At 43.3% G+C, this 27615-nt stretch overlaps 1 protein-coding gene across 7 annotated transcripts in view; it reads left to right on the top strand.

Moving 5' to 3' along the window:
- The first annotated feature begins 428 nt into the window (after positions 1–428).
- The window catches only part of LOC110504468 (catenin (cadherin-associated protein), alpha 1), a 224062-nt gene continuing 196875 nt past the window's right edge, over positions 429–27615 (top strand). For 2 of the 7 annotated variants that reach the window (XM_090220082.1, XM_090220085.1), the window contains exons 1-3: positions 429–732; positions 6177–6294; positions 7182–7377. In XM_090220082.1, coding sequence (XP_090076208.1) covers positions 6190–6294; positions 7182–7377 — 301 coding nt within the window. In that variant the 5' untranslated portion in view covers positions 429–732; positions 6177–6189. Of the gene's footprint in view, positions 733–1518; positions 2275–6176; positions 6295–7181; positions 7378–27615 lie in introns of those variants that run through there. The other 5 variants (XM_090220081.1, XM_090220083.1, XM_090220078.1 and 2 more) reach the window with 3 other exon arrangements.

The raw sequence follows: 27615 nt of genomic DNA on the forward strand, positions 1-27615 counted from the left end.
ATCCAGAGCCACTACAGTAGTGAGTCATTTAGCAGACTCTCTTATCCAGAGAGACTTACAGTAGAGTGCAATACATTTTCATATTTTTTATTTTTTTCGTACTGGTACCCCATGAAATTCGTACCCACAACCCTGCTGTAGCCATGCTCAAACACCTGAGTTTAACGGGACCACTGTTGTCAGTTCAGCTCTACGATTGGAAAGGTCCTCAAAACGCTAAAAAACTAAAAAACTCATCAAGATGTTGCCTACATCTAATAGTCCTTCTTATCACGTGTTATTATTACAAATATAATATTATCACTCTTATGATGATTGCTCGTTTAGTAAAGTTAAAGCTTAATCAAGGCCTATCAAGATCAACATAATAATTAATTTGTATTTTACATAGGATATACGAATATAATAGCATGTATGCCTACTGTAGCATAGTAGGTTTATCATTTGTAAGACCAAAAACACTTAAGTAATTTTTAATCTGAAGCTGGGTAGTCAAATACGGGACAAAACTCAACAGCGCACGCGTCGCAGACTTTTCTTTAGTTTTCAAATACAAATACGGGTTTCTCTAAAATAACATGGTGGCTGTGGTAGGACGTTTTTCTTTTAAACTCTTAGGTGACTCTCAAAAGTTGTCAGTCAACCCCTGTATCTCCACCACAGCTCTTGGAAGTGAAGCTCACGTGTTGGGGATGTGTTTGTTCGTGTGTTTTTAGCCAGGTGCGATCAGAGGTAAATTGCACTCTAATTACCTCATGCCTTTGTGATATTATGTATTTTTGGATTAAGATAACTATTTCTCAGATCTAATTCTGCTGTTGACATTGTGTTTTGATCGCGAGTTCAGTCCTGTTCATATTTGTCAGTCACCGGGATCGGCTGGTAAAACAAGCCAGACCACGATAAAGGCTAAATAATTCTGTATTTTGTATATTATCTACCTCACTTGCTTTGGCAATGTTAACACAGGTTTCCCATGCCAATAAAGCTTCTTGAATTGAAATTGAATTAATTCTGACACTGCTAGAATTAGGTTGGAGCCTACTGACGCGTTCAAAACCACTAGGAGCTTGGAACTCGGAAATCTCCGACTTCCGACTAGAGTGTGTTCTGAACAACAAGGAACTGTGGCGGGGAAAAAGAGCTCAAGTCTGGGAAAAATCGATTTGAACACTCATCCAACTCGCAATTCCAACGCGGGGCCTCGGTCCTCTTTTTAGAGTTCCGACCTGAAGAACACTGACGTCATGATTTTGGTCTAGTATTTTGCGAGTTCCCAGTTGATCTGAACGCATCACACGATAGCACGTAGCCGTCCTTTAATAGCAGACCTCGACCCTGTCACATTGTACAAGCCTAAGAATTTACCCACGACGTGTAACAATCGTACAGTCTGCAAAGGACTTTTAAGGTCATGGCCAATATTCATAAAGTGTCACATTAGTAGAGCAGTACTGATCTAGGATCAGGTCCTCCCTGTCCATTCATTATCTAAAAGGCAATACCGAAACTAGATTTGAGTTTGGGTCGTTGGATGATTTGGGACACGGGAGGACGGTCAATTTCTCATTTGGGTGTCGAGCTGACAAAGTTTAAGAACCCCTCCCTGGCCTGTTTCATTGAACCTGTTGTTTCATGTTGTATTACATTTTTTCATGGGCTACTGGTTAGACTAAATATAGGCTATAAATATAGGCTATAAAAAACAAATAAAATACTTGTGGCACACCTTCCCTGAGGAGATTGGAGCTTCCTCCAGCTAAACTGATTTAGCGCGAATAAATTGGAAATTCCTTCCATTGGGTTTCGTTAGAAAAATTCCTCATTAGATCCTTATAAGGTAAAGCGTTGACATTTCAGCACCACGCCTTATAAACACCTGATAAGGCTTTTGTCAGGTCATAGTCTCCCGGTTCTGCCCTTTTCCGTGACTTCAGGAAATAGCACACTGACCCCCTCTCTCTCTCTCTCGCTTCCCCACCCTTCAGGGAATAGTTACTGACCGAAACGTTTATCAAAGTTGAGGAATCCTTTTGTATTCCAACATCTATCGTATATTGTGGCTTTCAATAGTTTTTAAAAAACCCAAAGAACACAAAGTATCGAAGCTTCATTTCCCCTTTTTAACAAGTCGAGGGGAGTAAACGTCGGTTGGGAAAGAGGAAAACTTGGAATCAGGGGACGAATTCCCGATTCAATCCACCATTTTGAGGTGTTTTTTTTGTGTTTGTTGTTGTTTTTGAACAAGTTTTCCAAGTGTATTGTTGCCTTTCGGTAAGTTTTCACTGTGATTTTAGTTTTTTGTTTTACTGTGATTTAAAAATATATATATATATATATATATATATATATATATATATATATATATGTGTAGTTGCAAAAGTAGCTGGTTGTTTTTACTCGTTTTAATCCGTTACTTTAACTTTGTTAATTTATTTGTTTAATTGTTTCAACGTAATACGAAACCTCTTCAGTCATTCTCGCTGTTTATTGTGCTCGCTAACGTTGGTGACACCTGGTTAGTTACTTATTATTGTATGTATTTTATATATATATATATATATATGTATCTATGTGTTTTGTAACGTTAGGTTATAAACTTGTTCATTTAATGGTCAACTTTACATTTTTGCTTGTTGGTAACTTCAACAGTCAAAACAGTTTTTTTGTTGTTGTCGAAGTGTTTCGTTTTGTTAGTTAGTAACGTGAAGCTAACTCAATTAGCCGCTAATCACAAATGTTTCCTTCGTTAAAACCGGCTCCGGTGTAAAGGCCCCAAAATACCTACACATTTAAGCGAGCCAGGGGCATAGTATTAGTTTCGTAAGCTAGTTAAGTGAAGACTCGTTAGTTAACTAAACAGTAAGCGTTAACTTTTTAATTTAAAATATCTAGTCGAGGATATTGGGGGACGGCAGCAGGCAAGTGATTGAGCGTTAACTATTATTCCATTTAAAAGATACAAATGGAACATTTTAGGAGCCTGAACCTGAACGAGGCAGTTAACCCACTGTTCTCTAGGAGGCCGTCATTGTAAATAACAATTTGTTCTTAACTGACTTACCTAGTTAAAATAAGTGTCATACCCGTGGTATTTTTTTATTTTAACATTATTTAACTGCTCTAGTTATACAGAACTAAAATATAAACAATATAAACATAACATGCAACAATTTCAAAGATTTTGCTGAGTTACTGTTACCTTTTTAAGGAAATCAGTAAATTTACATAAATGATTTTAGGCCCTCATCTATGAATTTCAGTTGACTGGGCAGGGGCGCTGCCATCAGTGTGCCTGGGAGGGTTAGGCCCACCCACTGGGGAGTAGGGCTGTGCGGTATGCCGTTTTTTTTGCGACTATACCGGTATTGATGCACAGACTTTTTTTTACTTGAACTTCTATACCGGTATTTGAATGTTTGATAAATGTGATACGCAGTGTGTAAGGTCCATTTTTATAGTTTGCTACTTCAGTCATCTCTCTATGCCGCTTTAGACACAGACCTAGCCACGCCCCCTGTCACTCAAGGAGCGCAGTTGATGTTCCTCAACCAGGAGACACTTTGTGTTTAGTCTGCGTGTTCAATGCAGCACATGCAACAATGTTGATGACAACGATGCTGTTTTCACGTTGCTTCTTAATATAAATCTACTAGCGTTCTATAATTACACTATTAGCTTGTGTTTCTTACATATTCTAACAGTTTGTATTTTCTTAGCAAGTTGTTCCTAAATCTTGTTAGCCGCTAATGCTAATCGCTAGCTGGCTAACAAATGCACTGAGTAAGAGCAAGCGTAATTAGCTATACAGCCTGATAATACCAGTGATTGTATATTGTATAGACCCAAATCAGTATGTTTGTGCAATAGTGTCACCTAAATTAGAGGTAAACGCAAAGCAAGAATGTTAGCTACATGACGTAGCTAAGAGAAAACATTCAATGTATCCAAAGATTATAGGGTCCCCTAGGAAACACCTATCAACACATTAGTTCCCATCCGTTCACAATAAATTCTCCCTGGCATTTTCATTTGTTGTCATGTTAAGCAACACTGTATTCAAGGTGCCCACTATTATATTGTAACTATATAATTAGAATAGACATTCTGTTCCCATGATTCCAAGTGTTTTGCTCTAAATCGCAAGTCTTAATTGCAACATTTGGTTAAAAACAAGGCCCAGATTACTTGACCATATCATGCAGCCCTACGTGGAAATGATCTTAAATGCAGAAATTGAGGGGGGGGGGGGGGGGGTTGAAGTTGAATTGAACAGTATAAACCAATCAGATTAGGGAGAGACATTGGAATCACTTAGATTGTATGTGTTGCCTCCTTAGGGTCACGCACTACTCATAAAGAAAATGTAGAATCCCCCCCCCGGAAATCTCGCTGGTGAAGAAGCTGGGTGTGGAGATCCTGGGCTGGTGTGGTTACACGTGGTCTACGGTTGTGAGGCCGGTTGGACGTACTGCAAAATTTTCTAAAACAACGGAGGTGGCTTATGGTTGAGAAATGAACATTAAATTCTCTGGCAACAGCTCTGGTGGACATACTGCAGTCATTACGACAATTGCGCGCTCCCTCAACTTGAGACATCTGTGACAAAAAGCTGCACTTTTTTATTAGTGGCCTTTTATTGTCCCCAGCATAAGGTGCACCTGTGTAATGAGTCTTTTTTTTAATGTTTAAATCAGCTTCTTGATATGCCACATCTGGTTAGGTGGATGGATTATCTTGGCAAAGGAGAAATGCTCACTGACAGGGATGTAAACACATTTGTGCACATTTGAAAGAAATAAGCTTCTTGAAAAAAAAGTTTCTTGGATCTTTTATTTCAGCTCATGAAACATGGGACCAACACTTCACATGTTGCGTTGATATTTTTGTTCAGTATAATAGCAATAAGGCACCTTGGGTTTGTGGCCAATATACCACAGCTAAGGTCTGTATCCAGGCAGTCCGTGTTGCGTCGCATAAGAACAGCCCTTAGCTGTGATATATTGGCTATATACCACACCCCCTCGGCCTTATTGCTTAATTAACATGTTATTTTACCCCATTGTCATTTTTGATTGAACATATGGGGCACTGGTGAAAAGTAGTACACTGTGTGGGGAAATAGGGTTACATTTGAGAGACGGCCCCCTCGGTGTGTTGAGAGACGGCCCCCTCGGTGTGTTGAGAGACGGCCCCCTCGGTGTGTTGAGAGACGGCCCCCTCGGTGTGTTGAGAGACGGCCCCCTCGGTGTGTTGAGAGACGGCCCCCTCGGTGTGTTGAGAGACGGCCCCCTCGGTGTGTTGAGAGACGGCCCCCTCGGTGTGTTGAGAGACGGCCCCCTCGGTGTGTTGAGAGACGGCCCCCCCGGTGTGTTGAGAGACGGCCCCCTCGTTGTCGGCCCGGCAGACAGGGTACTGGGTCCAGCCCTGCTTAGCCCTCGGGGCATCCTGATTATCCCTGCCACTCAGTGCGTGAAGGCTAATCGATACAAGGCCAGTCGCTGTACTCTGTTCCACTTATGGCTGTCTTAACGGTGGTGGAGAGAGACCTGCCTCCTCTGAAGAGGGAGCATCCATATTTAAAAGGGCCAAAATGTTACTCTGCTCCACTTATGGCTGTCGAACGGTGGTGGAGGGAGACCTGTCTCTGAAGAAGGAGCATCCATTTTTAAAACGGTGTCTGTCCCAAATGTCACGACACCATGGTTGCTGCTCAAATAGCACCCATTTCCCTATATAGTGCACTACTTTTCCTTCCCCCCCAGCTTCCTGTGTGGTCTTGGTCAAAAATAGTGCACTGCATAGGGAATGGGGTGCCATTTGGGCAGCTCCCATGGTGTCGTGGCTCTTCGCTTAGCATGAATTGGTTAAATAAACACTTTCAATGGGTTTCACAGCTTTTTTTGTTGTTGATTCAATGCAATAAGGCCTTATCGTTTTTATGATGTGTGGGGTTAGCTCTTATCTAGGCTAGATGGCCCAATAATGTTCTATGCTGCACACAGATCAGAGGTCAGTTGAAATGTGTTGTACCTCCAGGGGTGAGTGTGCTGTGTTGCCATGGCTGGTGGCTTAACCCCCTCATTTGATGAATGACCCAGACATCCCTTTTTGTCGTAATCTTATCATCCCCTCCCTCTCCTCAGTAACCGTCCCTCCTCTCTTCTCCTTCTCAGATACGAGGTAAACATGACAACCATAAACACGGCCAACATCAACTTCAAATGGGATCCGAAGAGCCTGGAGATCCGTACCCTGGCTGTGGAGAGGCTGCTGGAGCCCTTGGTCACACAGGTTGGAAATACGTACATTTTAATCCAGTATGTCAGGGATGCAAACTTTGGCCATATTCACCGTTATGATCTGAAAATGGGTAATCCACATGAATCAGGTTGATCTGTTTAAAAAAAAAAAATGTATATGTGGGGTGTCTGACAAAGAGTGCAGACGAAGAGTGTATCACCCATTGAGCTATTAAAGAGGTGCGAACCGATCTCCTTGTGTGATCACTATCTTCACTCTCTCTCTCTCTCTCTCAATTGATAACATGAGCACAGAACGCACCCCTACCGCACGTGTCCTACAAATAGAATATCAGAATTCAGATCGCGGTGGCAGGTATGTCATAAGAATGAGTGCTTCATTGAATATCGCGCGTGACAGCTGTGAACAAAACCCTATGGTGTCACCAGACGACTCGGCGTGGGGATTCTTGGCCTGGCGTCACATTGTTGGTATTGTGACAACCCCTCTGACAATAGGCTCCCTTTTAGGGCCCTCGCCAGCTAGCATCCCCAGACACAAACGTTTGAACAAAGCATGCATTTTGATAGAGCGATATATTCATGTGTTTTCATAGGATACATGCATTTTGACTGAGCAAATGCATTTTTGATATTTGATGACAGTTAGAAATGCTGTAAGCCTATTGGGTAGCCTGTATTTTTAAAACTGGTTGTCATGCATTCATGATGGGTTTTGATTGGTTCATTGGTATCTAGCCCTAAAGGCTTGAAAAGCACTAGCTACTTTGTTTGTTTGTAGTCTGGAATCAGTTGGCTAGCTATGACTAGACACTTATTAAAAAAATATATATCTTTAGCTGTAGTGTCAGTGACTTTCAGAAGCGGTGTTGTGCATCTCGCCCTCGAGACATTTGACCTCTCGTCCTGCTCCTAAAGGTCACGACCCTGGTGAACTCCAGCAACAAGGGGCCGTCCAATAAGAAGAAGGGTCGCTCTAAGAAGGCCCATGTATTGGCCGCCTCGGTGGAGACCGCTACCTTGAACTTCCTGGATAAAGGAGAGAAGATCGCCAAGGAGAGCCAGTTCCTCAAGGACGAGCTCACTGCTGCCGTGGAGGATGTACGCAAGCAAGGTAAGCCTTGGAAACCCTGTTCTCTTTTTTATGGATGAATAGGTATGTCATCCACATGGATGGGTACAAGTCGGCTGCAGTTTTTATATAGACTTATGTGTGTGTGTGTGTGTGTGTGTGTGTGTGTATATGTGTTTATTTAACTAGGCAATTAAGAACACAATCTTATTTTCAATGGTGGTCTAGGAATAGTGGGTTAACTGGCCTAGTGGGTTAACTGGCCTAGTGGGTTAACTGCCTTGTTTAGGGGCTGAACGACAGATTTTTTACCTTGTCAGCTCGGGGATTCGATCTTGCAACCTTCCCGGTTACTAGTCCAACGCTCTAAACACTAGGCTACGCTGCCTATGCTTCACGAGAAGCATAGGCCAGTGTTTTCCCCCAACCCTGGTCCTCCAGTACCCCTCAACAGTACAGTTTTTTTGTTGAAGCCCTTGACACAAACATCTCGTTCAACTCATTGAGGGCTTGATGATTAGTTTAATCGGGTGTTCTTGTCCATGGAAAAGGAGACGTGTACTGTTTGGGAGACGAGGGTTTGGAACCACTGGCGTAGGGTCAACCACAAACCGGTGGATGTTTTTGTGCCAAGTTTCTTTAAAAAAAAATTCTGTCTGTTATTAGGCCCCCCCACAATGTCCCCCCCCCCCCCCCCCCCCCTTATCAAACCTATTAATTGAAAACATGTTGTTTTTGAGGAATCTCTGAAATACATCACATGATTTGCCTAATGGGTAATTTGACCTTGTAGTTCTGCCGCTTGACTTCAAGGGAACATATTTATTCAGTTGGTGCCCTATGAATCCTCCTCTGAATTTATTCCAACTGCGTCCGTGGATTGAACCACTGCTATCCTTCCTGTCATTGTGTTCTGCCTTGCAGTCTTTCATTATCTTACCCTCTATGGAGGAGAGGGAGTGTCAGGCCTTTTCTGAATTAAAAAAATAAAGAAGGGCTTGTGGCAGGCTTGCAGTTCTACTTATTTGGAGCCGAGATGATATGTTTTTTTCTTCAGTTTTAAAGCTAATTTCTTTCAATTCTACACTTTTTTTTTTTTCATGCAGCTTAAAACTGTTTGTTGCACTTTTTAAAGACCTTTCCAAGGATTTCAGTGGCTGAAAAATCCCTGTTCGCTCAGTATAAAGGGCTGCGTAGAGGCATGTAGCCTTAAGCGTCATCACCCCAATCTTTTAACTCATGTTGTTAAATCTCATTACTCCTAGTAGCTGCAGTGTGATTTTCCTCTGTGTCCCTTCTGGTGGAGGGAGGAGAGGACTCGGGTTAATGGAGAGGTTTAACCCCGTCAAGATGCTCAGCTCCTCATTTCTCAATGGCTTGTTTTGCCATGAATGTTTTAAAAGCCTGTTGATATTGATGCCTATTGAATGAGACGATGTGGTGTAGGCAGGAGAAGGTGATTTCACCCACTATCTGCTGTGCTTGGGTGCCCCTCTTGGCTGTGCCGGGTGCCCCCTTGGCTGTCCTGCCGTGCCGGGTGCCCTCTTGGCTGTCCTGCCGTGCCGGGTGCCCCCTTGGTTGTGCCGGGTTGCCCCCTTGGCCGTGCCGGGTTGCCCCCTCGGCTGTGCCGCCGTGCCGGGTAGCCCCCTCGACTGTGCCGCCGTGCCCCCTCGGCTGTCCGCCGTGCCGGGTTGCCCCCTCGGCTGCCCGCCGTCCTTGATCAATGGTGTAGCCCACAAACCTCGTTGTACACAACTGTTCTAACTATTGCATTCCATGTGTCCGTAAGCACAGGCCTGATTTCATGTTTTTCAGGAGAGGAGATGGCTACATGTTTTACACGAAAATACAGTACTGTGTTGTCACTATTGTCAACATAAGCACAACACAAACAGGCAGTCTAGTGATTTTTATGCACTTAGCTGCTGAGTTGCGTGCGGCTATTTACTCTCGCCACGATATCAGCATATATGGTATAACAATGGTATCGGGCAGATGCATAACGAACTCGTCCGTTGTCACTCTTTCCACCGTCCCGAATACACACTTGGCTGCCTGTCTCACTTGGCTGCCTGTCTCACTTGACTGCCTGTCTCACTTGGCTGCCTGTCTCACTTGGCTGCCTGTCTCACTTGGCTGCCTGTCTCACTAGGCTGCCTGTCTCACTTGGCTGCCTGTCTCACTAGGCTGCCTGTCTCACTTGGCTGCCTGTCTCACTAGGCTGCCTGTCTCACTTGGCTGCCTGTCTCACTAGGCTGCCTGTCTCACTTGGCTGCCTGTCTCACTAGGCTGCCTGTCTCACTTGGCTGCCTGTCTCACTTGGCTGCCTGTCTCACTAGGCTGCCTGTCTCACTAGGCTGCCTGTCTCACTTGGCTGCCTGTCTCACTTGGCTGCCTGTCTCACTTGGCTGCCTGTCTCACTTGGCTGCCTGTCTCACTTGGCTGCCCAGTGGTGGAACGCAGCACGACACAGACAAGCAGTCCAATTAGCAATTGAATGTAAAAAAAAAAATTTCTCTCGTTATTGTTGCAAACATTGGCTAAGCTGTGCAGGAGGCAGCAAAACGTGGGCAGGTTTTTTGGCGGTTAAGATGTTTATTCCACCAGCTACGTTGACTGCTGGTCAGGGTTCTGCAGTAGCTTTTTTTTTTCATCAATATTTTGGTTTAAGAGAAGGGTTACAAATTTAAAAAATAATATACCACATTACTACTTAGTAATGTTTCTAAAACAATGGATGTATTACTACTAAGCATGCACATCTGTTTAAAAAAAAATTAATATATAGATATTATTTACCTGCCACAGTGGCTGGTGGACCAAAATGTACATTTATGCCCTGCAAGTAGTTATTTTTTATCAGGAACTAGGCTATGGCAGCAACTAAAAACACACTGACATCACACAACGCTGTTTTATTTTCTACTTTTCTCTCTCCAAAGTGTAGGGACTGTGTCCTGCTTGTGTAGGGCCCTATGAAATCCACCCCCCACCCAAAAAAAAATTATCCTCCCAAATTAAATTGTTATGTTAAATTATTTCTTTATTCTGTGGTACGATTTATGCTAATTTTTTATCAGAAAGTGTCTAATGGAATTGAATAAAACGCCAACTATTTACTGAGATATAACAGTACATTTGTAATGATGCGTAACAACATCGCATCATTTTTGTTTTTTTATCAAGGCAAGTGCTTGAATAGGGTTTCATTATAAATGAACAAAAATTTTTTTTATACATTAATATAACTATGAATGCAATATTGTTTTGTAAAATAGTACTTTAGTAAGTGTTTAAATTATAAAACCTTAGTTTATACTTATGTAAAAATAAATAAATATTGCATTCATTGTTTTTTTTGTCAAATAAAGTGCTTTATTAAGTGTTTTAAATTATAAATGGGGGCGAAAGAGACATGGGGCAAAACCTATAGAACTACCTAATGAGCTCCGAAGTAGTAATGATCTCCATTTGAAGTACATGATTATCAGCCATCTTTGTGTTGCGCTCGGTGAGTGCCTCTCGCTTGTCTGTGAGTAGATTCTTCTATTTGCTAAAACTCCCTCTCTCTCTCTCTCTGTCGGCTGAGCTGACTGGGAAGTAGATGTCGGGCACTGACACTTCTTCTGCAACTCTTGGGATTCTCCCACTCGGGGCCCCTCCAGTCATCAGCAAGCTCCAAAGTTGGTGAGGGCTCCCTGGACACACACAGCTGATAGGCAATCCATTCTTCACTGAGCACTCTTGATGGGTTTCAGGTGTGTGTGTGTGGGGCTTCAATCTGCTTTTTCATGGCTGGAGCCTGCCTAGGATCGAACACCCGAGCCAGTCTGTCGACATCTCTGGCTGGATGTGTGTCCCAGTGCTTTGACAACTTTGAAGGCCAAGTGGAATGTATCATGGAGATGGTTAAGCACCTCTCTCCAATTCACCATCTTTCTCAATAATGTATCTGTCTTGGCTCCCATACCAGCATGGTTGTTTTTTGTTGCCGTTCCATTCACTAGGTAAGAGGCCAGATCCTCCATGACATTGTGTGCAGACACATGCTGTGGGACGGTGCTTTCCTCCCAGGATTGACAGAGCTGTCATAAAATTGTGGAGCAGACTTCCGAGATGAAGTTTAGCTAAACAGTGAGGGCCTGCACGTTCTGTTTCCAGCTGGCTGAGGATGTTTGTGACTGCCTGGGATGATGACTTTCCTGCGAAAATGGTACTTCACTGCCTCAAAACAAGCTTATTCCATCCGGAGCACACTGCTTCAGGAGGAGCCTTGGCCTGCACATACGCCTTCATAATGAGAGAGCTCACCCACCTTCTCTTTCTGGCAGACTTCATAAAGAAGACGGTCTCACCCGCCAGATTGATGACATGGTAGAGACGGGTTACACGGACACTGTCGGGCATCACTCCTTTCGGAACCTCCTTGTATGCCCTCAGGCGTTATGAGGCCTTATCTGTGACCGCTGCCCAGGCATCGTTCAGATCGTTGCTGTGGAAGGGAGGCTAGTATAGCTTGGGAAAATGTTGTGTAGTTGCATTTGTCCATGAAAATTACATCTGCCGGAGAGTACTGGTTTTCAACACCTGAAAGTGAAAGATAAGGCAACTTTAATTGTTTTAACCTAAAATAGTGACAGTGTTTAAAAAAAAAAAAGAGAGAAAAGAAGTGTGTAAACAATTATAGATGCAGCCATAGTTAGCTAGAGGGAGACAGCTGCTGACATTATGCATCGCTATATTTCACCACGATAGCTCGTTGTTTGGAATATCACAATTTACACGAGGGCAATTTACATTGCAGAATGTAAATGTAAGTTATTATTAATTAATGATTATTAATTATATTCTCATTTACGGCCAAGATAAAGCAAAGCAGTGCGACACAAAACAAGTTACACATAAACAAACGTACATTCAATTATACAATAGAAAATAAAAATGTGTGTGTGTGTGCAAATGTAGGGAGGTAGTCAATAAATAGGCCATAGAGGTGACAGTAATTACAATTTAGCATTAATACTGGAGTGATATGTGCAAGTAGATATAATGGGGTGCAAGAGGGTAAGTAATAATATGGAGATGTGCTATTTACAGATGGGCTGTGTACAGGTGCAGTGATCGGTAAGCTGCTCTGACAGCTGGTGCTTAAAGTTAGTGAGGGAGATGTGAGTCTACAGCTTCAGAGATTTTTGCAATTCGTTCCAGTCATTGGCGGCAGAGAACTGGAAGGAAAGGCGGCCAAATAAACTGTTGGCTTTGGGGATGATCAGTGAAATATACCTGCTGGAGCACGTGCTAGTGACCAGTGAGCTGAGATAAGGCGGGGCTTTACCTAGCCAAGACTTGTAGATGACCTGGAGCCAGTGGGTTTGGCGAGGAATATGGAGCCAATGAGCCAGCCAACGAGTGCGTATAGGTCGCAGTGGTGGGTAGTGTATGGGGCTTTGATGATTTAAAAATAAAAATTTGTCGTTCTGCCCACTGTTCCCAGGCCGTCATTGAAAACAAGAATTTGTTCTTAACTGACTTGCCTAGTTAAAGGTTAAATAAAAAAATTGCGCACTGTCAACACTTTCATATGCCATTAAATGCATTGTGCATAATGTTCTCCCTACATCTAGTGGAAAGCCTTCCCAGGCTGTTAAAGCACCAAAGCGGGGTCCAACTGTACATTATCGCCCATGAGTTTGAAATGAGATGTTCGACGATCACCTCGGCGTCCACAAATTTTTGTTCATGGTGTGTGTAATGCAGGGATTGCACCTCCATACAGTTGCACATCTTTGTGGGGGCATAGTTTGATTTGCATGGCACAGCATTCAGGATGAATCAACTGGATTGAGTTGCTAATCCTAGGTATAGTAGTGATCTCACTGCAGGGCTAAACAGGGATTGTCACGGCTGTTGGTGAACAGCTTGTTTCTATTCTCCGCTCTGTTCTGCTATCCAGGATGTTTCTACTGACTTCCTGGTCTCTGTTCCTCCAGCCGGGATGTTTCTGGCCCTCTGTTCCTCCAGCCGGGATGTTTCTGACCCTCTGTTCCTCCAGCCGGGATGTTTCTGGCCCTCTGTTCCTCTAGCCGGGATGTTTCTAGTTCGCCCAGACTGACTGTTGCCATGAAAATGATGAGAGCGTAGCAGAACTCTTGCGTGGATGGAGGGAATATGTCATCGATGATCTCACAAGTATTTAAATGCCTGTATTCTCCACCTGCCTAGTGAGACCTAACTGACTCAGATTCCGTTTCATATTTAGTTTTATGGCTGCCACGACAACGAGTGTCAGAAAGCTGCCATCAAATCACCATCAAATGAAATCCTAATGTTCTCTAACATCAGCTCTTCAGTGCTTCTCTTTTCCGATCCGGACTCACACTACCCCCCCCCCCCCCTCAAGTCCATCTGCTCACCATGCTTTTGCTCCAGCTAGTTTATCTCTCTGCTGCCGTAACTATGGCTAGGGTGTCTCTCTGCTGCCGTAACTATGGCTAGGGTGTCTCTCCTGTTCTAAGCCTTACTGATAGTGCTATCACTTGTTGAAGTGCATTAATATGGAGTTGGTTCCCCCCTCCTTAGCTGCTATCACAGACTCCACTTTTCTGGGAAGTCTTTCCACTAGATGTTGGAACATTGCTGCTATAACAGCCTCCACTCTTCTGGTAAGGCTTTCCACTAGATGTTGGAACATTGCTGCTATAACAGCCTCCACTCTTCTGGGACGGCTTCCCACTAGATGTTGGAACATTGCTGTGGGGACTTTCTTCCATTCAGCCACAAGCATTAGTGAGGTCGGGCACTGATGTTGGGCGATCAGGCCTGGCTCATAGTTGTCGTTCCAATTCATCTCAAAGGTGTTCGATGGAGTTTAGGTCAGGACTCTGTGCAGGCAAGTCAAGTTCTTCCACACCGATCTCGACAAACCATTTCTGTGTGGACCTCTCTTTGTGTACAGAGGCATTGTCATGCTGAAACAGGAAAGAGACTTCCCCAAGCTGTTGACACAGCTGGACTTTCAGATTGTGAAGCGTGATTTATAATTTCAGAGAACGTGTTTCCACTGCTCCAGAGACCAATGCCGGCGTGCTTTACATCACTCCAGCTGACCCTTGGCATAGTGCATGGAGATCTTAGGCTTGTGTGTGCGGCTGCTCGGCCAAGGAAACTGATATTTCATGAATTTCCCGACGAACAGTTCTTGTGCGACGTCGCTTCCAGAGGCGGTTTGGAACTCGTTAGTGAATGTTGCTCGGTGGTCCCTGTTCTGTCAGCTTGTGTGGCCTACCACTTTGTGGCTGAGCCGTTGTTGCTCCAAGACGCTTCCACTTCACAAGAACAGCACTTACAGTTGAGCCGGGTGGCTGCTCTAGCAGGGCAAACATTTATTGGAAAGGTGTGGCATCCTATGATGGCGCCACATTGAAACTCACTCAGCTCTTCAGTGAGGCCAATGTTTGTCTATGGAGATTGCATGGCTGTGTGCTCTATTTTACACACAAGGCTGACTCCACTAATTTGAAGGGGTGTCCACATACTTTTGAAAGTGAAGTCTAAGTTGACTATGGTGATTGGCTGGCTATCTAGCAGGCTTAAATAACAGCATATACCGGTAACATAATTTCATAACTGGTTAGATGGCGTTATGTATTTCCAAAATGTTGGATTACTTTGAATGTAACTGTAAGCTAGGTGTTGATAGCAGCTAGCTGACTCACACAGTGCTAACCTAATGTTCACAGGCTGGTAGGGATAACGTCAGCAGGCTAGTTGGCTAGCAACCTTGCCAGCTGATTTGTAACAAGATCTTGTAAGTTGGATGAAAATTCAAACCAGTAGTCATGAGTGCAAACTATTTGGTTTAGTTTGAAGTTGACTTCAAATGTTTTATTTCTGTTGGAGTTTACATGATAGGGAATAGGCTGGTCTGTTGGAGTTCACATGATAGGGAATAGGCTGGTCTGTTGGAGTTTACATGATAGGGAATAGGCTGGTCTGTTGGAGTTTACATGATAGGGAATAGGCTGGTCTGTTGGAGTTTACATGATAGGGAATAGGCTGGTCTGTTGGAGTTTACATGATAGGGAATAGGCTGGTTTGTTGGAGTGTACATGATAGGGAATAGAATTGGTCTGTTGGAGTTTACATGATAGGGAAAAGGCTGGTTTGTTGGAGTTTACATGATAGGGAATAGGCTGGTCTGTTGGAGTTTACATGATAGGGAATAGGCTGGTCTGTTGGAGTTTACATGATAGGGAATAGGCTGGTCTGTTGGAGTTTACATGATAGGGAATAGGCTGGTTTGTTGGAGTTTACATGATAGGGAATATAATTGGTCTGTTGGAGTTTACATGATAGGGAAAAGGCTGGTTTGTTGGAGTTTACATGATAGGGAATAGGCTGGTCTGTTGGAGTTTACATGATAGGGAATAGGCTGGTCTGTTGGAGTTTACATGATAGGGAATAGGCTGGTCTGTTGGAGTTTACATGATAGGGAATAGGCTGGTTTGTTGGAGTTTACATGATAGGGAATAGGCTGGTCTGTTGGAGTTCACATGATAGGGAATAGACTTGTCTGTCGGAGTTTACATGATAGGGAATAGGTTGGTCTGTTGGAGTTTACATGATAGGGAATAGGCTGGTCTGTTGGAGTTTACATGATAGGGAATAGGCTGGTCTGTTGGAGTTTACATGATAGGGAATAGGCTGTTCTGTTGGAGTTCACATGATAGGGAATAGGCTGGTCTGTTGGAGTTTACATGATAGGGAATAGGCTGGTCTGTTGGAGTTCACATGATAGGGAAAAGGCTGGTCTGCCGCGTCCTCCATTTTACGTCACACTCTGCAACTATGGCATTTTGGGGATTTCTGATTTTAGTTTTATGTAAACTCAGTTTTCTATTGTTCAAGTTAACTTTGAATTGAGACTTTTAATGCAAATATGTGTTACATGTGGTTATGATTTATGCTAAATACCCTTTATTCCACATTTTCTAATCTACAATGTTTGTTTGGTTACGGTAAATTCTGTTGACGCAATTAATAATAAATGATCAATATGCCTGCATTTATATTTAGTAATTTTACCGTTCTCTGATTGGACACGTTGTTTGCGGAGCTCAACCTATGAGAAACGTGTTTTTGTTTTAGATCATTCCGTTTACGAGTTTTGTTAATTTATTGTTTTAGAGGACTCCTGTCAATGTTGAGTTACGATGCGCACCTGATTTAGTCTTAGAAGTAGACCTAGGCTATCCCGCCTGTGTGCAAATGTATTCATGTACCATGTTGGGTATTTCTGATTGTCTTAACACCCCTCCACCAATGAGCTGTGGAGCTTATCAAATATATATATATTTTCTTCACCTCAAACAGCAAGTAGTCATTTTTTTTTATATATATAACATCAGTTGAGAATGGCTGTAGGTCCTTAATGTATTTGAGAAATTATTTCCACCTCTCTCCCTTTCGATAACCACCGATCCTCGGTGTGAAAGGGGGGGAAAATGGTATTCTCTGAATATCCCAGCCGGAAACATAATAAATACCTGGTTACTACTCCCTTGTGCAAATACAGCTGTCATTCCGGAGCTCACTGGCACAGGAAACTGAGGGCATGGGAATATGATTAAGTTAGCTCGCATGAGCCTCAGGCCGGACCCAGTAGATAGTTGATACAATGTTTCAAGTTCTTTGCAGACAGGTGGAGTAGAGATGAAATGGCTTTTGTTTTCTTCTTCTGGTTATCCAGAACTTCTGGCTCCCTCTTCAGACATTTGTTTCAATTTATTTAATCAAACTGTGCTTAAAGCATCAGACAAGACTCTGTCTATGTATGTATGTATGTATGTATGTATGTATGTATGTATGTATGTGTGTATATATATATATATATATATGTGTATGTGTATATATGTGTGTGTGTATGTAATAATGTGTGTGTATGTATATGTATATATATATAGTTGATTTTATTAAAACACATGTTTTATATATGGAAAAATACACGCTGAAGAAAATTGGCTGAAAAACCAGACTACTTTCGTTTGACCAATATTATTATTTTTTTTTGTCGGGGACAGCCCTAGGTTACTGGTACTTAAGTTCTTCAGCCAAGGTCTTTGACAAACATGCTTCGTCACTCACTGTGTGCGTTACTGATATAGTTAAGGTGGTCATGGGTAGGTTGTTGTGCTCGTGAGTTGTCTGCTTGGTAGACAGTAGTGCCACCAGCAGTGTTGTCAGTGCCTGGGAATGTCAGCCGTCCTCTGCTATTTTATTTGTGTCCCAAATTGCACCCTATTCCCTGGGCTCTGGTCAACAGTAAGTGCACAGTATAGGGAATAGGGTGCCATTTGGGATTCACACTGTCATTGAACAGGAATTCAGCAGCTCTGCTTGTGGCAGGGCTGGCCTGACAGTTAGGACTATGCTACGCTCTTCTGCGGAGCGTGGACAGACTGATAATGCTGCCATTTGACTGGGCCTTAGCCCTCCCTCCCTCCCTCCCTCCCTCCCTCCCTCCCTCCCTCCCTCCCTCCCTCCCTCCCTCCCTCCCTCCCTCCCTCCCTCCCTCCCTCCCTCTTCTCTTCCCTTCTCTTAGCCATGCATATAAAAACACATTTTATACCCAGCTGTGGTTTACCAGCTGTTTTTAAAATGGGATGAAATAAAGGCGTATGTAATTGTTTGGGTTGGAGAGGGGAAAGGATGGGGGGGGAGATGGAGGGAGGGGGTGGGCGGGCGGGCGGGCAATGCAATTTAAATGTTTTTTGCAAGCGTGTTAACTATTTAAAAATTCTCTCTCCCCCCCCGTTTGGTTTGTGGGGGATTCCATCTTGTTTGCATGAATGTTCTTCAGTCATTCACAACATTTCAGCTCTCGTCTCACAACGATCACACCCCCTCCCTGCCTGTTCTCTTCGTTCATAGCTTCTGATGCTTTATAACATCTCATCTGGAATAAAAATGGACATCGCTCTCTTCCTCTTTCTTCTCTCCTCTCCTCTGTGGCCAAAAACATTTATTTATTTATTTTTTAAAATTGTTTTGGGATTACAATATATAAATAAGCTTTCCACAATTAAAAGTCAAATACACTGCATTTTAAAACAGTAATGATGTAATAAATTCAGAGCTCAGTAAATTATACCTAGGCTGATTATATGCCTTCCATAATCATAAGACCCATTAATTACATTATCTTAAAAAAAAAATACAACTATTTTGATATTTAAAAAATGTTATTATAAAACCAATTTTTGCAATCACTGATCTGGCGTTAGGTTTGTCTGTATAAAAATGACCTTTTCGTTCCTAATTTAACCTGAACCATGCATAATGCACATTAACTAATGTAGCAGCCATTATAGTAAATGAACACCGGTCTCATAAACAATTTCTCAAACACAAGCCCACTTGTCAGTGAGTAGCCAGCTAATATTTAGACTTCAAGTTCAGCCAACTTGGATCAAGGTATAATTTGATAAGCTCTGGAATACAGCTAAAAAGGCAAAAGAGTTGAATTAGGAACACGACCTCCTGTCCGTCTCCAACTGTTGGAACAGCATGCTAGCCTGTTCACAGGTTGAAATCAAGAATGAGAAGCCAATTCCTTACTGTTTCTATACTTATTGCACATTTTATAAAACCGACTAAAAGGCTATTATAGCAATCTTTATTTGAATAAAATGCTCCTAGCGACACGTGGTACCGTAATGCTCATGGGACAAATTGAGCATTTCATTTTCCAGAATGAAAGTTAATTGGTACATCTGTTTTTTTAGTAGTCTGCTCTGCCTGAAATCTGAGGTGAAAACAACCTTTCCAACCACCCTGTTTAACTTCTCTATTACAGTGCGTCTCCATGTGTTAGTGTCCTTATGACCCTTAATGTCGGACCAAACCCCAAAATAGAAATATCGAGTTGAACCCGTTTTGTCAGAGAGGAAAGAAGTGATCTCCCATCTTTGTTGGTTGTGAGTGGTAGGGGAAGGAGGGTCTTAGGAGAAAGGGGTGAAGGGAGGTTTCACTTTAGCCAAAATGCGTTTTCTATGTGCTTATTTTGAACGTAAGCTTGTCCCGCCTTTTTGGGACAACGACTCCCATTGTTAGGGCGGAGACATGAGCATCTCGTCATTATATACAGATCTCCGGTGTAAATGGGAAGGTGCACAGCACAGAAGGAGCGAACGAGTTGAGACCATAAAGAGAACAAGCTGACACAAACGCTCATATAAATAAATAAATAAATAAATAAATAAATAAATAAATAAATTCTGTGATACAGGCATTTGGAATATCACGCAAAGACATGCATATTGGACTGAATTCAATATCGCTCTGTCGGTCTTCCTGCTGTTGTGGCTGATTGTGTAATACATATTGTAATCTTTTCATCATTTAGTGAGCTGGCAGTGCACAATGGGTGTGCTTTCTCTCCACCAGACGAGAGGGATGACAGTGATTCTAAATTCTTCTAGATTCTTTATTATACAATCTCCTCAAAATAGCCTTATTGATCTGATCCACTGGGGTGGGGGGGGGGGACCACAGGATTGAGAGTGGGGACTGATTGCGTGTGGTCACAGGCTTTGTACCAAAATGGCACCACATTCCCTATGAAGTGCACTACTTTTGACCCAGAGCCCTTACGGAGTAGTGCACTGCTTTTGACCTGAGCTCTGGTCACTATTGGTTACGGGGTGCTATTTGGGACGGACACTGACTACTTGGAACAGTGTCCAGGGTTGCTGGAGTCACACTTTTTTTTTTTTTCTCCCAAAACCATTTTTTTGTGACCCAGAACATTTCTAGGCAGTAAAGCAGTGTACCGTTAGGCCTAGACGAGGGCAACGAGAGGGGGAAACATTTGCTCAGGATTTTTTAAAATTTCATATGTAATTGTAGAGAACATTTCACTAAAGACCCAAGCATTTTTTCTTCTCCAGCTGTCGTATTGCAGTTAAGTGTTTTTTTTTTTTTTTTTACAGAATCCTATATGAATAATTTCCTCACCAGTAACATTTTAGTGTCTTTGCACTCGCAGACCAATTATAAATTTATAAGAGTTAGTGTTATGGACTGAGGCGAACTGAGGAGACATACAGTCTGGGGCTAGTTCATACAAAGTAGGGTTTGTGTGTTCTGTGGAACTGACAATGAGTAACCCTTTTTTTAATTTTTTTTTATTTATTTTGTCTTTAGTCCACTCAACCACTGTTTTCCAGGGAGCCCTGACATCCATAATATCTATGAAGAAACAGTGAAGCACTGCCACAGTGTTTACTATTTTACTGCTAACACTTGCAGCAGACACAAACACCTCTGCTACTCCTTTTTGTCCGTGTGAGCCTGCAATATGTTGAGTCTCCCTGGGAAAGCTGTTAAAAACACTCTCTTTTACTATTGTGTTCATGAGTGTCTTTTATTAAATGTGTTTTTACTGCCTACCAGTATTGTATGCGGTCATATGGGCAGACTATTTAGTATGTGGCCTAAAATAAATGTTCATATGGGCAGAATATGGTTTAAATTCATTCATATGGTTATATAACGTGCATTGGTACAGTTCAGACCTATTCCCCCCCCCCCCCACATTTTGTTACATTACAACCTTACTCTAAAATGGATTAAATTAAATACAATTCTCATCAATACCCCGTAATGACAAAGCGAAAAGTCTTCTAGGATTTTTTTGCAAATGTTTTTAAAAAATCATTTTTTTTTTTTTTACATACGTTTTCAGATCCTTTGAAATGGTTCTGACTTGCCTAGTTAAATAAAGATTAAAAAAACACCATGGCCTGTTCACCCCACTTACCATCCAGAAGGGGAGGTCAGTACAGGTAAATCTGAGAGACTGAAAACAGCTTCTATCTCATGGCCGTCAGACTGTCAAACAGCCATCACTAGCTGGTTACCACCTGGTTATTCAACCCTACATCTTAAAGGCTGCTGCCCTATATACTTTAAAAATAGAACATTAATAATGGAATAAAGTGAAAAATTTATTAAATATAAAAAACTTAATTATATTATTTACGTAAATATTCAGACCCTGTGCTATAAACATCGAAATTGAGCTTGGGTGCATCCTGTTTCCATTGATCATCCTTGATGTTTCTACAACTTGATTGGAGTCCACCTGTGGTAAATTCACATGATTGGAAATTATTTGGAAAGGCACACACCTGTCTATATAAGGTCCCACAGTTGACAGTGATTGTCAAAGCACAAAACAACCCATGAGGTCGACGGAATTGTCCGTAGAGCTACGAGACAGGATTCTGTCGAGGCACACATCTGGGGAAGGGTACCAAAACATTTTTTGCATCATTGATAGTTCCCAAGAAAAGTGGCTTCCGTCATTCTTAAATGGAAGAAGTTTGGAACCACCAAGACTCTTCCTAGAGCTGGCCGCCCGGCCAAACTGAGGGGGAGAAGGGCCTTGGTCAGGAAGGTGACCAAGAATCCAATGGTCATTCTGTCAGAGCTCCAGAGTTCCTTTGTGGAGATGGGAGAACCTTCCAGAAAGACAACCATCTCTGCAGCACTCTAACAATGAGGCCTTTATGCGGCCAGACAGAAGCCACTCATTAAACGACATATGACCGCACGCTTGGAGTTTTCCAAAAGGTACCTAAAGACTCTCGGACCATGCGAAACAAGGTTCTCTAGTCTGTCTGATGAAACCAAGATTGAGCTTTTTGGCCTGAATGCCAAGCGTCACATCTGGAGGAAACCTGGCACCATCCCTACGGTGAAGCATGGTGTTGGTAGAATCATACTGTGGGGATGTTTGTCAGCGGCAGGGACTGGGACACTAGTTAGGATCGAGTGAAAGATGGACAGAGCAATGTATAGCGAGATCCTTGATGAAAACCTGCTCAGGACCTCAGACTTGGACAAAGGTTCACCTTCCCTACAGGACAACAACCCTAAGCACACAGCCAAGACGACTCAGGTGTGGTTTCGGGGCAAGTCTCTGAATGTCCTTGAGTGTCCTAGCCAGAGCCTAAACTTGAACCCCATCGAACATCTCTGGGGAGACCTGAAAATAGCTGTGCAGCGACACTCCCCATCCAACATGACAGAGCTTGAGAGGATCTGCAGAGAAGAATGGGAGAAACTCCTCAAATACAGATGTGCCAAGCTTGTAGCGTCGTACCCAAGAAGACTAGAGGCTGTAATTACTGCCAAAGGTGCTTCAACAAAGTACTGAGTTGACGAGGGTCTGAAATACTTATGTACATGTGATTTTTCAGTTATACTAGATCTAGTCCTGTTTCTAGTTTAAATGTAATTTCATATCTGTTTTTTTTACACTCTAAAACATTATTTTATTTCAAATGACTTAAAAATACAAGCTACATGACAATGCAGTGTTATAACAAACCGCCTAGTGTTCTGATCTCCATGTTTCTGGACTAATTGAAAGCATCCAAGTTGTGCCTAGGCGCTAATTGTTGTTGGTTGGATTTTTAATTTTTTTAAATTTTTTTTTAGAGTTCACAACCAGTGACTTGAGAATCCTTCTGTTGCCATGGCAGTGGATACCAGCAAGTTGTTGCTCCGTTCTCTTTTTCACCTCTGCGGCTGTCGCTGCAATGCCTCAACTTGGTGGGGTGGGTAGCTCCAAGATGATGAAGGAAAAAAAAAAAAAGTTGATGCCTGCCCTCCACTCAGTTGTTGGTCTTGGCCAAGTCTTGCAGGACAGCATTGTGCAGTTCCATAATTCTGAAAATAAGAGGCGCAGATTAGTAACCATGCTTTTGGCTTTGGGCTTAAAACACGCACATTTTGAAAAATTCAGATGAAGAGGTGATTTGATGTTTTGGGTTAAGTTTCACAAAAAAAAAGGTGTCCTGGACCCTTCTGTAATTAAGCATTTAGGTACTCCGCGTTGCGTCGTGCGCAAGAGCAGCCCTTAGCCGTGGTATATTGACCATATACCACAAGCCCCCCCCCCGCCCCCCCTCGGTTATCAACGTAATTAGAACAGTCAAATTTGTCATACCCCTGGCATATGGTCTGATATACCACGGCTTTCAGCCAATCAGTATTCAGTGCTCGACCCACCCAGTTGTACCACTGCTAATGGCTGTACCCAGCCACTTGGCGTGGCGTTGTGTGTAATAGCAGCCCATAGCCTTGGTGTATTAGTAATATACCCCCTCGGACCTTATTGCTTAAATGGACACTGAGTTTACACAGCCTTCCTAACATTGAGTTGCACCTCCTCTTTTGTCCTCAGAACTGCCTCAATTAGCCGGGGCATGGACACTCTACAAGGTGTTGAAAGCGTTTCCACAGGGATGCTGGCCCATACTTCCCACAGTTGTCAAGTTGGCTGGATGTCCTTTGTGTGTCGGACCATTCTTGATACACACACACAGGAAACCGTTGAGCGGTGGGAAAAACCCAGCAGCATCGCAGTTCTCAACACAAATCGCCTGGCGCCTACTACCATACCCTGTTCAAAGGCACTAAAATATCTTCTTGCCCATTTCACTCTCTGAATGGCACACAATCCACGTTTCAACCCCCTCAAATGACACTAAAGTGAACAGCACACCAGGTTTTTCTGGATTGTATTGATGTCTCAATCGTTATGAAAAGGATCTTCTTAACTATATGGGCAAACGGGTTGAAAAGGTAAAAAGCTTTTATTTCCTTGTAATTCATTACATTAAATGTCTTCACCTGGATGTCCCCTTCGAGCCAGGGCAGGGCATCACGTCACGGCGTTCCAATGCTTAGTGAATTGCTCATGCATGTTTTTGTTTTTTTTGCTTGAAAATGGGAGAGAGGGACAGATACTGATTTTTAAAACAAAATGTACTATATTCTCATTATGACACGAGGAGTATAAAACTCGGTAAAAGATGCCCTTGCCTTGAAGTTGAACCTCCCTTTAGATTAATAACTTAGACAGTCAACTCGCGGTCTTCTGTTCATTTGAAAAGGCCTTAATTTTCACTATCAAAACGAGACTAAATGAAACAACATTTTAATCCAAATGGATTTTGTGACGCTCCTATATTTAATAAAAACCCATTTGACTGGTAAATGTAGGGGAGGAAGAAGGCAGACGTTTTGTATAAACATTGGATTTCTGTGGTCCAGATTTCATAATCATTTTCCTTTTGGTGGGCCTAGCCATGTCTCTCCTCCAATCAGAAAGCCTGCTCACTGACGTCAATACCGAAGCTGATAATTGTGATGACAGAGCCCAGTATAACCTAACCCTTTAACCAAAGGCTGTTGTCACTTAGTCTCTAAAATCATAATGTTTCCAGTTCAATAGTTGTGACAGTTTCCATTTTATTGAAACGTTCAAATGTGGACCTTTTTTTTTTTAACAGATCTATTTCCCACCCGCGTGATGTGTAATATATTCATAACGGAGAAATTCGGTATCCCATGGATAATATGCTGCCCATATAAAGCACAACTATGCTATGATTTAATGAAAAAGATGGAAATTGTTTGTTTTTTTCCCCCAACTGAAACGGACAATAGGCTATACAGCTGGCTTCCAGTTCCCCCGGCAAGTAGGCCTACAAGGAAACTACCACCTTATCTCGCTGAAGTTGAGTGCGCAAGGTGGTCTGGGCATATAGTACCTAACACAAAAAAAATAATTTGCTCAACAAAGACGTAAGCAAAAAAAAAAAAAACATGCAACAAACATTTTTAAATGAGATATGATCTGATATTATGACAGGTCTGTATAATGACAAGACAAAGCACCACTGTAAGAGTTGACACATTCACTCTGGCCAAAGTTATGGCCCAGCAAGCCAAAGACACGCACCGCATTATTGATGTAATGCTACCTTATTTAATTATACCACATGACGGAACGCGCTGTATTCGCAGAAGTGTTTTAGGGAGAGTTTGACCGCAGACCCATAGCGGATGCAGGCAATGAGTCGGGTGATCGCTGAGATCCTGATTTGAAAACAACAGAGGTGCATTTGGAGGGCATGTTGGTCAGGATAATATCTATGAGGGTGCCCATGTTTACGGTTTTAGGGTTGTACCTGGTGGGTTCCTTAATAATTTGTGTGAGATTGAGGGCATCTAGCTTAGATTGTAGGACTGCTGGGGGGGTTAATCATGTCCCAGTTTAGGTCATCTAACAGAACGAACTCTGAAGATAGATGGGAGGGCAATCAATTCACATATGGTGTCCAAGGCGCAGAGGGAGGGGGGGGGGGGGGTCTATAACAGTGAGATATTTATTTCTGGAGAGATTAATTTTTAAAATTAAAAGCTCGAACTGTTTGGGCACAGACCTGGAAAGTATGACAGAACTTTTCAGGCCATCTCTGGAGTAGATTGCGGCAACTCCCCCACCATTGTGTGTGAGGCCATTGGCTGTATATGTTAGGCCTAGGTCACCGCCTGTGTGGGAGTTTTGGATTTACTCTGTCAGACTGCCTTTCTCTCCTCCCCCTTATGCCCTTCTCATCTCCCTCATCCTTTTCTCCTCTCCTCCTCATCTCAAATGACATTCTAATGCAATTAACTCTTAGCCTGGATCCCATCCAGCCTCTATGCTCTGAGGCCTTTACTGGTATCAGGCCCAGCAGTGGGCCTATTGTGGATGCGCCCCAAATTACTCCCTATATTGTGTACTACCTTTTTGACCAGGGCTCATTGTAATGCACTATATAGGGTGCCATTAGGGACTCACTTGGTAGCCTGGGCTAGAGGAGGAGAGTGGAATATGATGATTAAAAGGAAGCTACATTTTTCCCCTCAAAGTACTTCTGGGCTGGCAGGGAGAGGGAGTGTTTTCTGGGGCTGACATTAGTAGCAGCATGCCTACATTTGCGTGACACTGCCTGCGGAGGAGCAGAGGTTCATGGGTAATTATTTCTGAGTTTTGAGAGGATGAGACAGACGGGTGGACAGAGGGAGTAGTGTACCAGCTAAGGCTAGCAATTAGAGTATTTTGTTAATCTTAGCAAACGCTACCAACCAACAGACTAGCTAAGCCAATTGGTTTAGATTAAATGGTATGGATAAGATTAGCTGCTCTAGGTATGTCTTCATTGGTAGGGCACAAAGCCTTCCCAAAATGCCATTTTTTTTAACGCGCCAATATTGGGGGTGGGATTAAAGAGCTGAAGTCTATGGTGATAGGTGGGATGGGCTGAGAGTGGCTGGGGGGGTGGGATTAAAGAGCTGAAGTCTATGGTGATAGGTGGGATGGGCTGGGGGGGATGGGATTAAAGAGCTGAGGTCTATGGTGATAGGTGGGATGGGCTGAGAGTGGCTGGGGGGGTGGGATTAAAGAGCTGAAGTCTATGGTGATAGGTGGGATGGGCTGAGAGTGGCTGGGGGGGTGTGATTAAAGAGCTGAAGTCTATGGTGATAGGTGGGATGGGCTGAGGGGGTGGGATTAAGGAGCTGAGGTCTATGGTGATAGGTGGGATGGGTTGAGGGGGTGGGATTAAAGAGCTGAAGTCTATGGTGATAGGTGGGATGGGCTGAGGGGGTGGGATTAAGGAGCTGAGGTCTATGGTGATAGGTGGGATGGGCTGAGGGGGTGTGATTAAAGAGTTGAAGTCTATGGTGATAGGTGGAGGGGAAGCACTGCCAGCCAGGCACACGTCTCTTTATCCGTGGATGAATATACAGACACAGTGACAGATTCAACACGAGAGAGAGAGAAGTGGTTGGCGACCGGCTGCTTTTTAAAAAGACGTCAAGAGGCAGGCAACCAATCAAATTTAATTTATAAAGCTCTTCTGTCATCAGCTGATATCTCAAAGTGCTGTACAGAAACACAGCCTAAAACCCCAAACAGCAAGCAATGCAGGTGTAGAAGCACGGCGGCTAGGAAAGACTCCCTAGAAAGGCCGGAACCTAGGAAGAGACCTAGAGAGGAACCAGGCTATGAGGGGTGGCCAGTCCTCTTCTGGCTGTACCGGGTAGAGAGGAACCAGGCTATGAGGGGTGGCCAGTCCTCTTCTTGCTGTGCCGGGTAGAGAGGAACCAGGCTATGAGGGGTGGCCAGTCCTCTTCTGGCTGTGCCGGGTAGAGAGGAACCAGGCCATGAGGGGTGGCCAGTCCTCTTCTGGCTGTGCCGGGTAGAGAGGAACCAGGCTATGAGGGGTGGCCAGTCCTCTTCTGGCTGTGCCGGGTGAAGATTATAAACCTAGAGAGAAACCAGGCTATGAGGGGTGGCCAGTCCTCTTCTGGCTGTGCCGGGTAGAGAGGAACCAGGCCATGAGGGGTGGCCAGTCCTCTTCTTGCTGTGCCGGGTAG

The sequence above is a fragment of the Oncorhynchus mykiss genome, chromosome 25, assembly GCF_057628025.1.
Source record: "Oncorhynchus mykiss isolate SJ-2025 chromosome 25, ASM5762802v1, whole genome shotgun sequence".
In the NCBI taxonomy this organism is placed as follows: domain Eukaryota; kingdom Metazoa; phylum Chordata; class Actinopteri; order Salmoniformes; family Salmonidae; genus Oncorhynchus; species Oncorhynchus mykiss.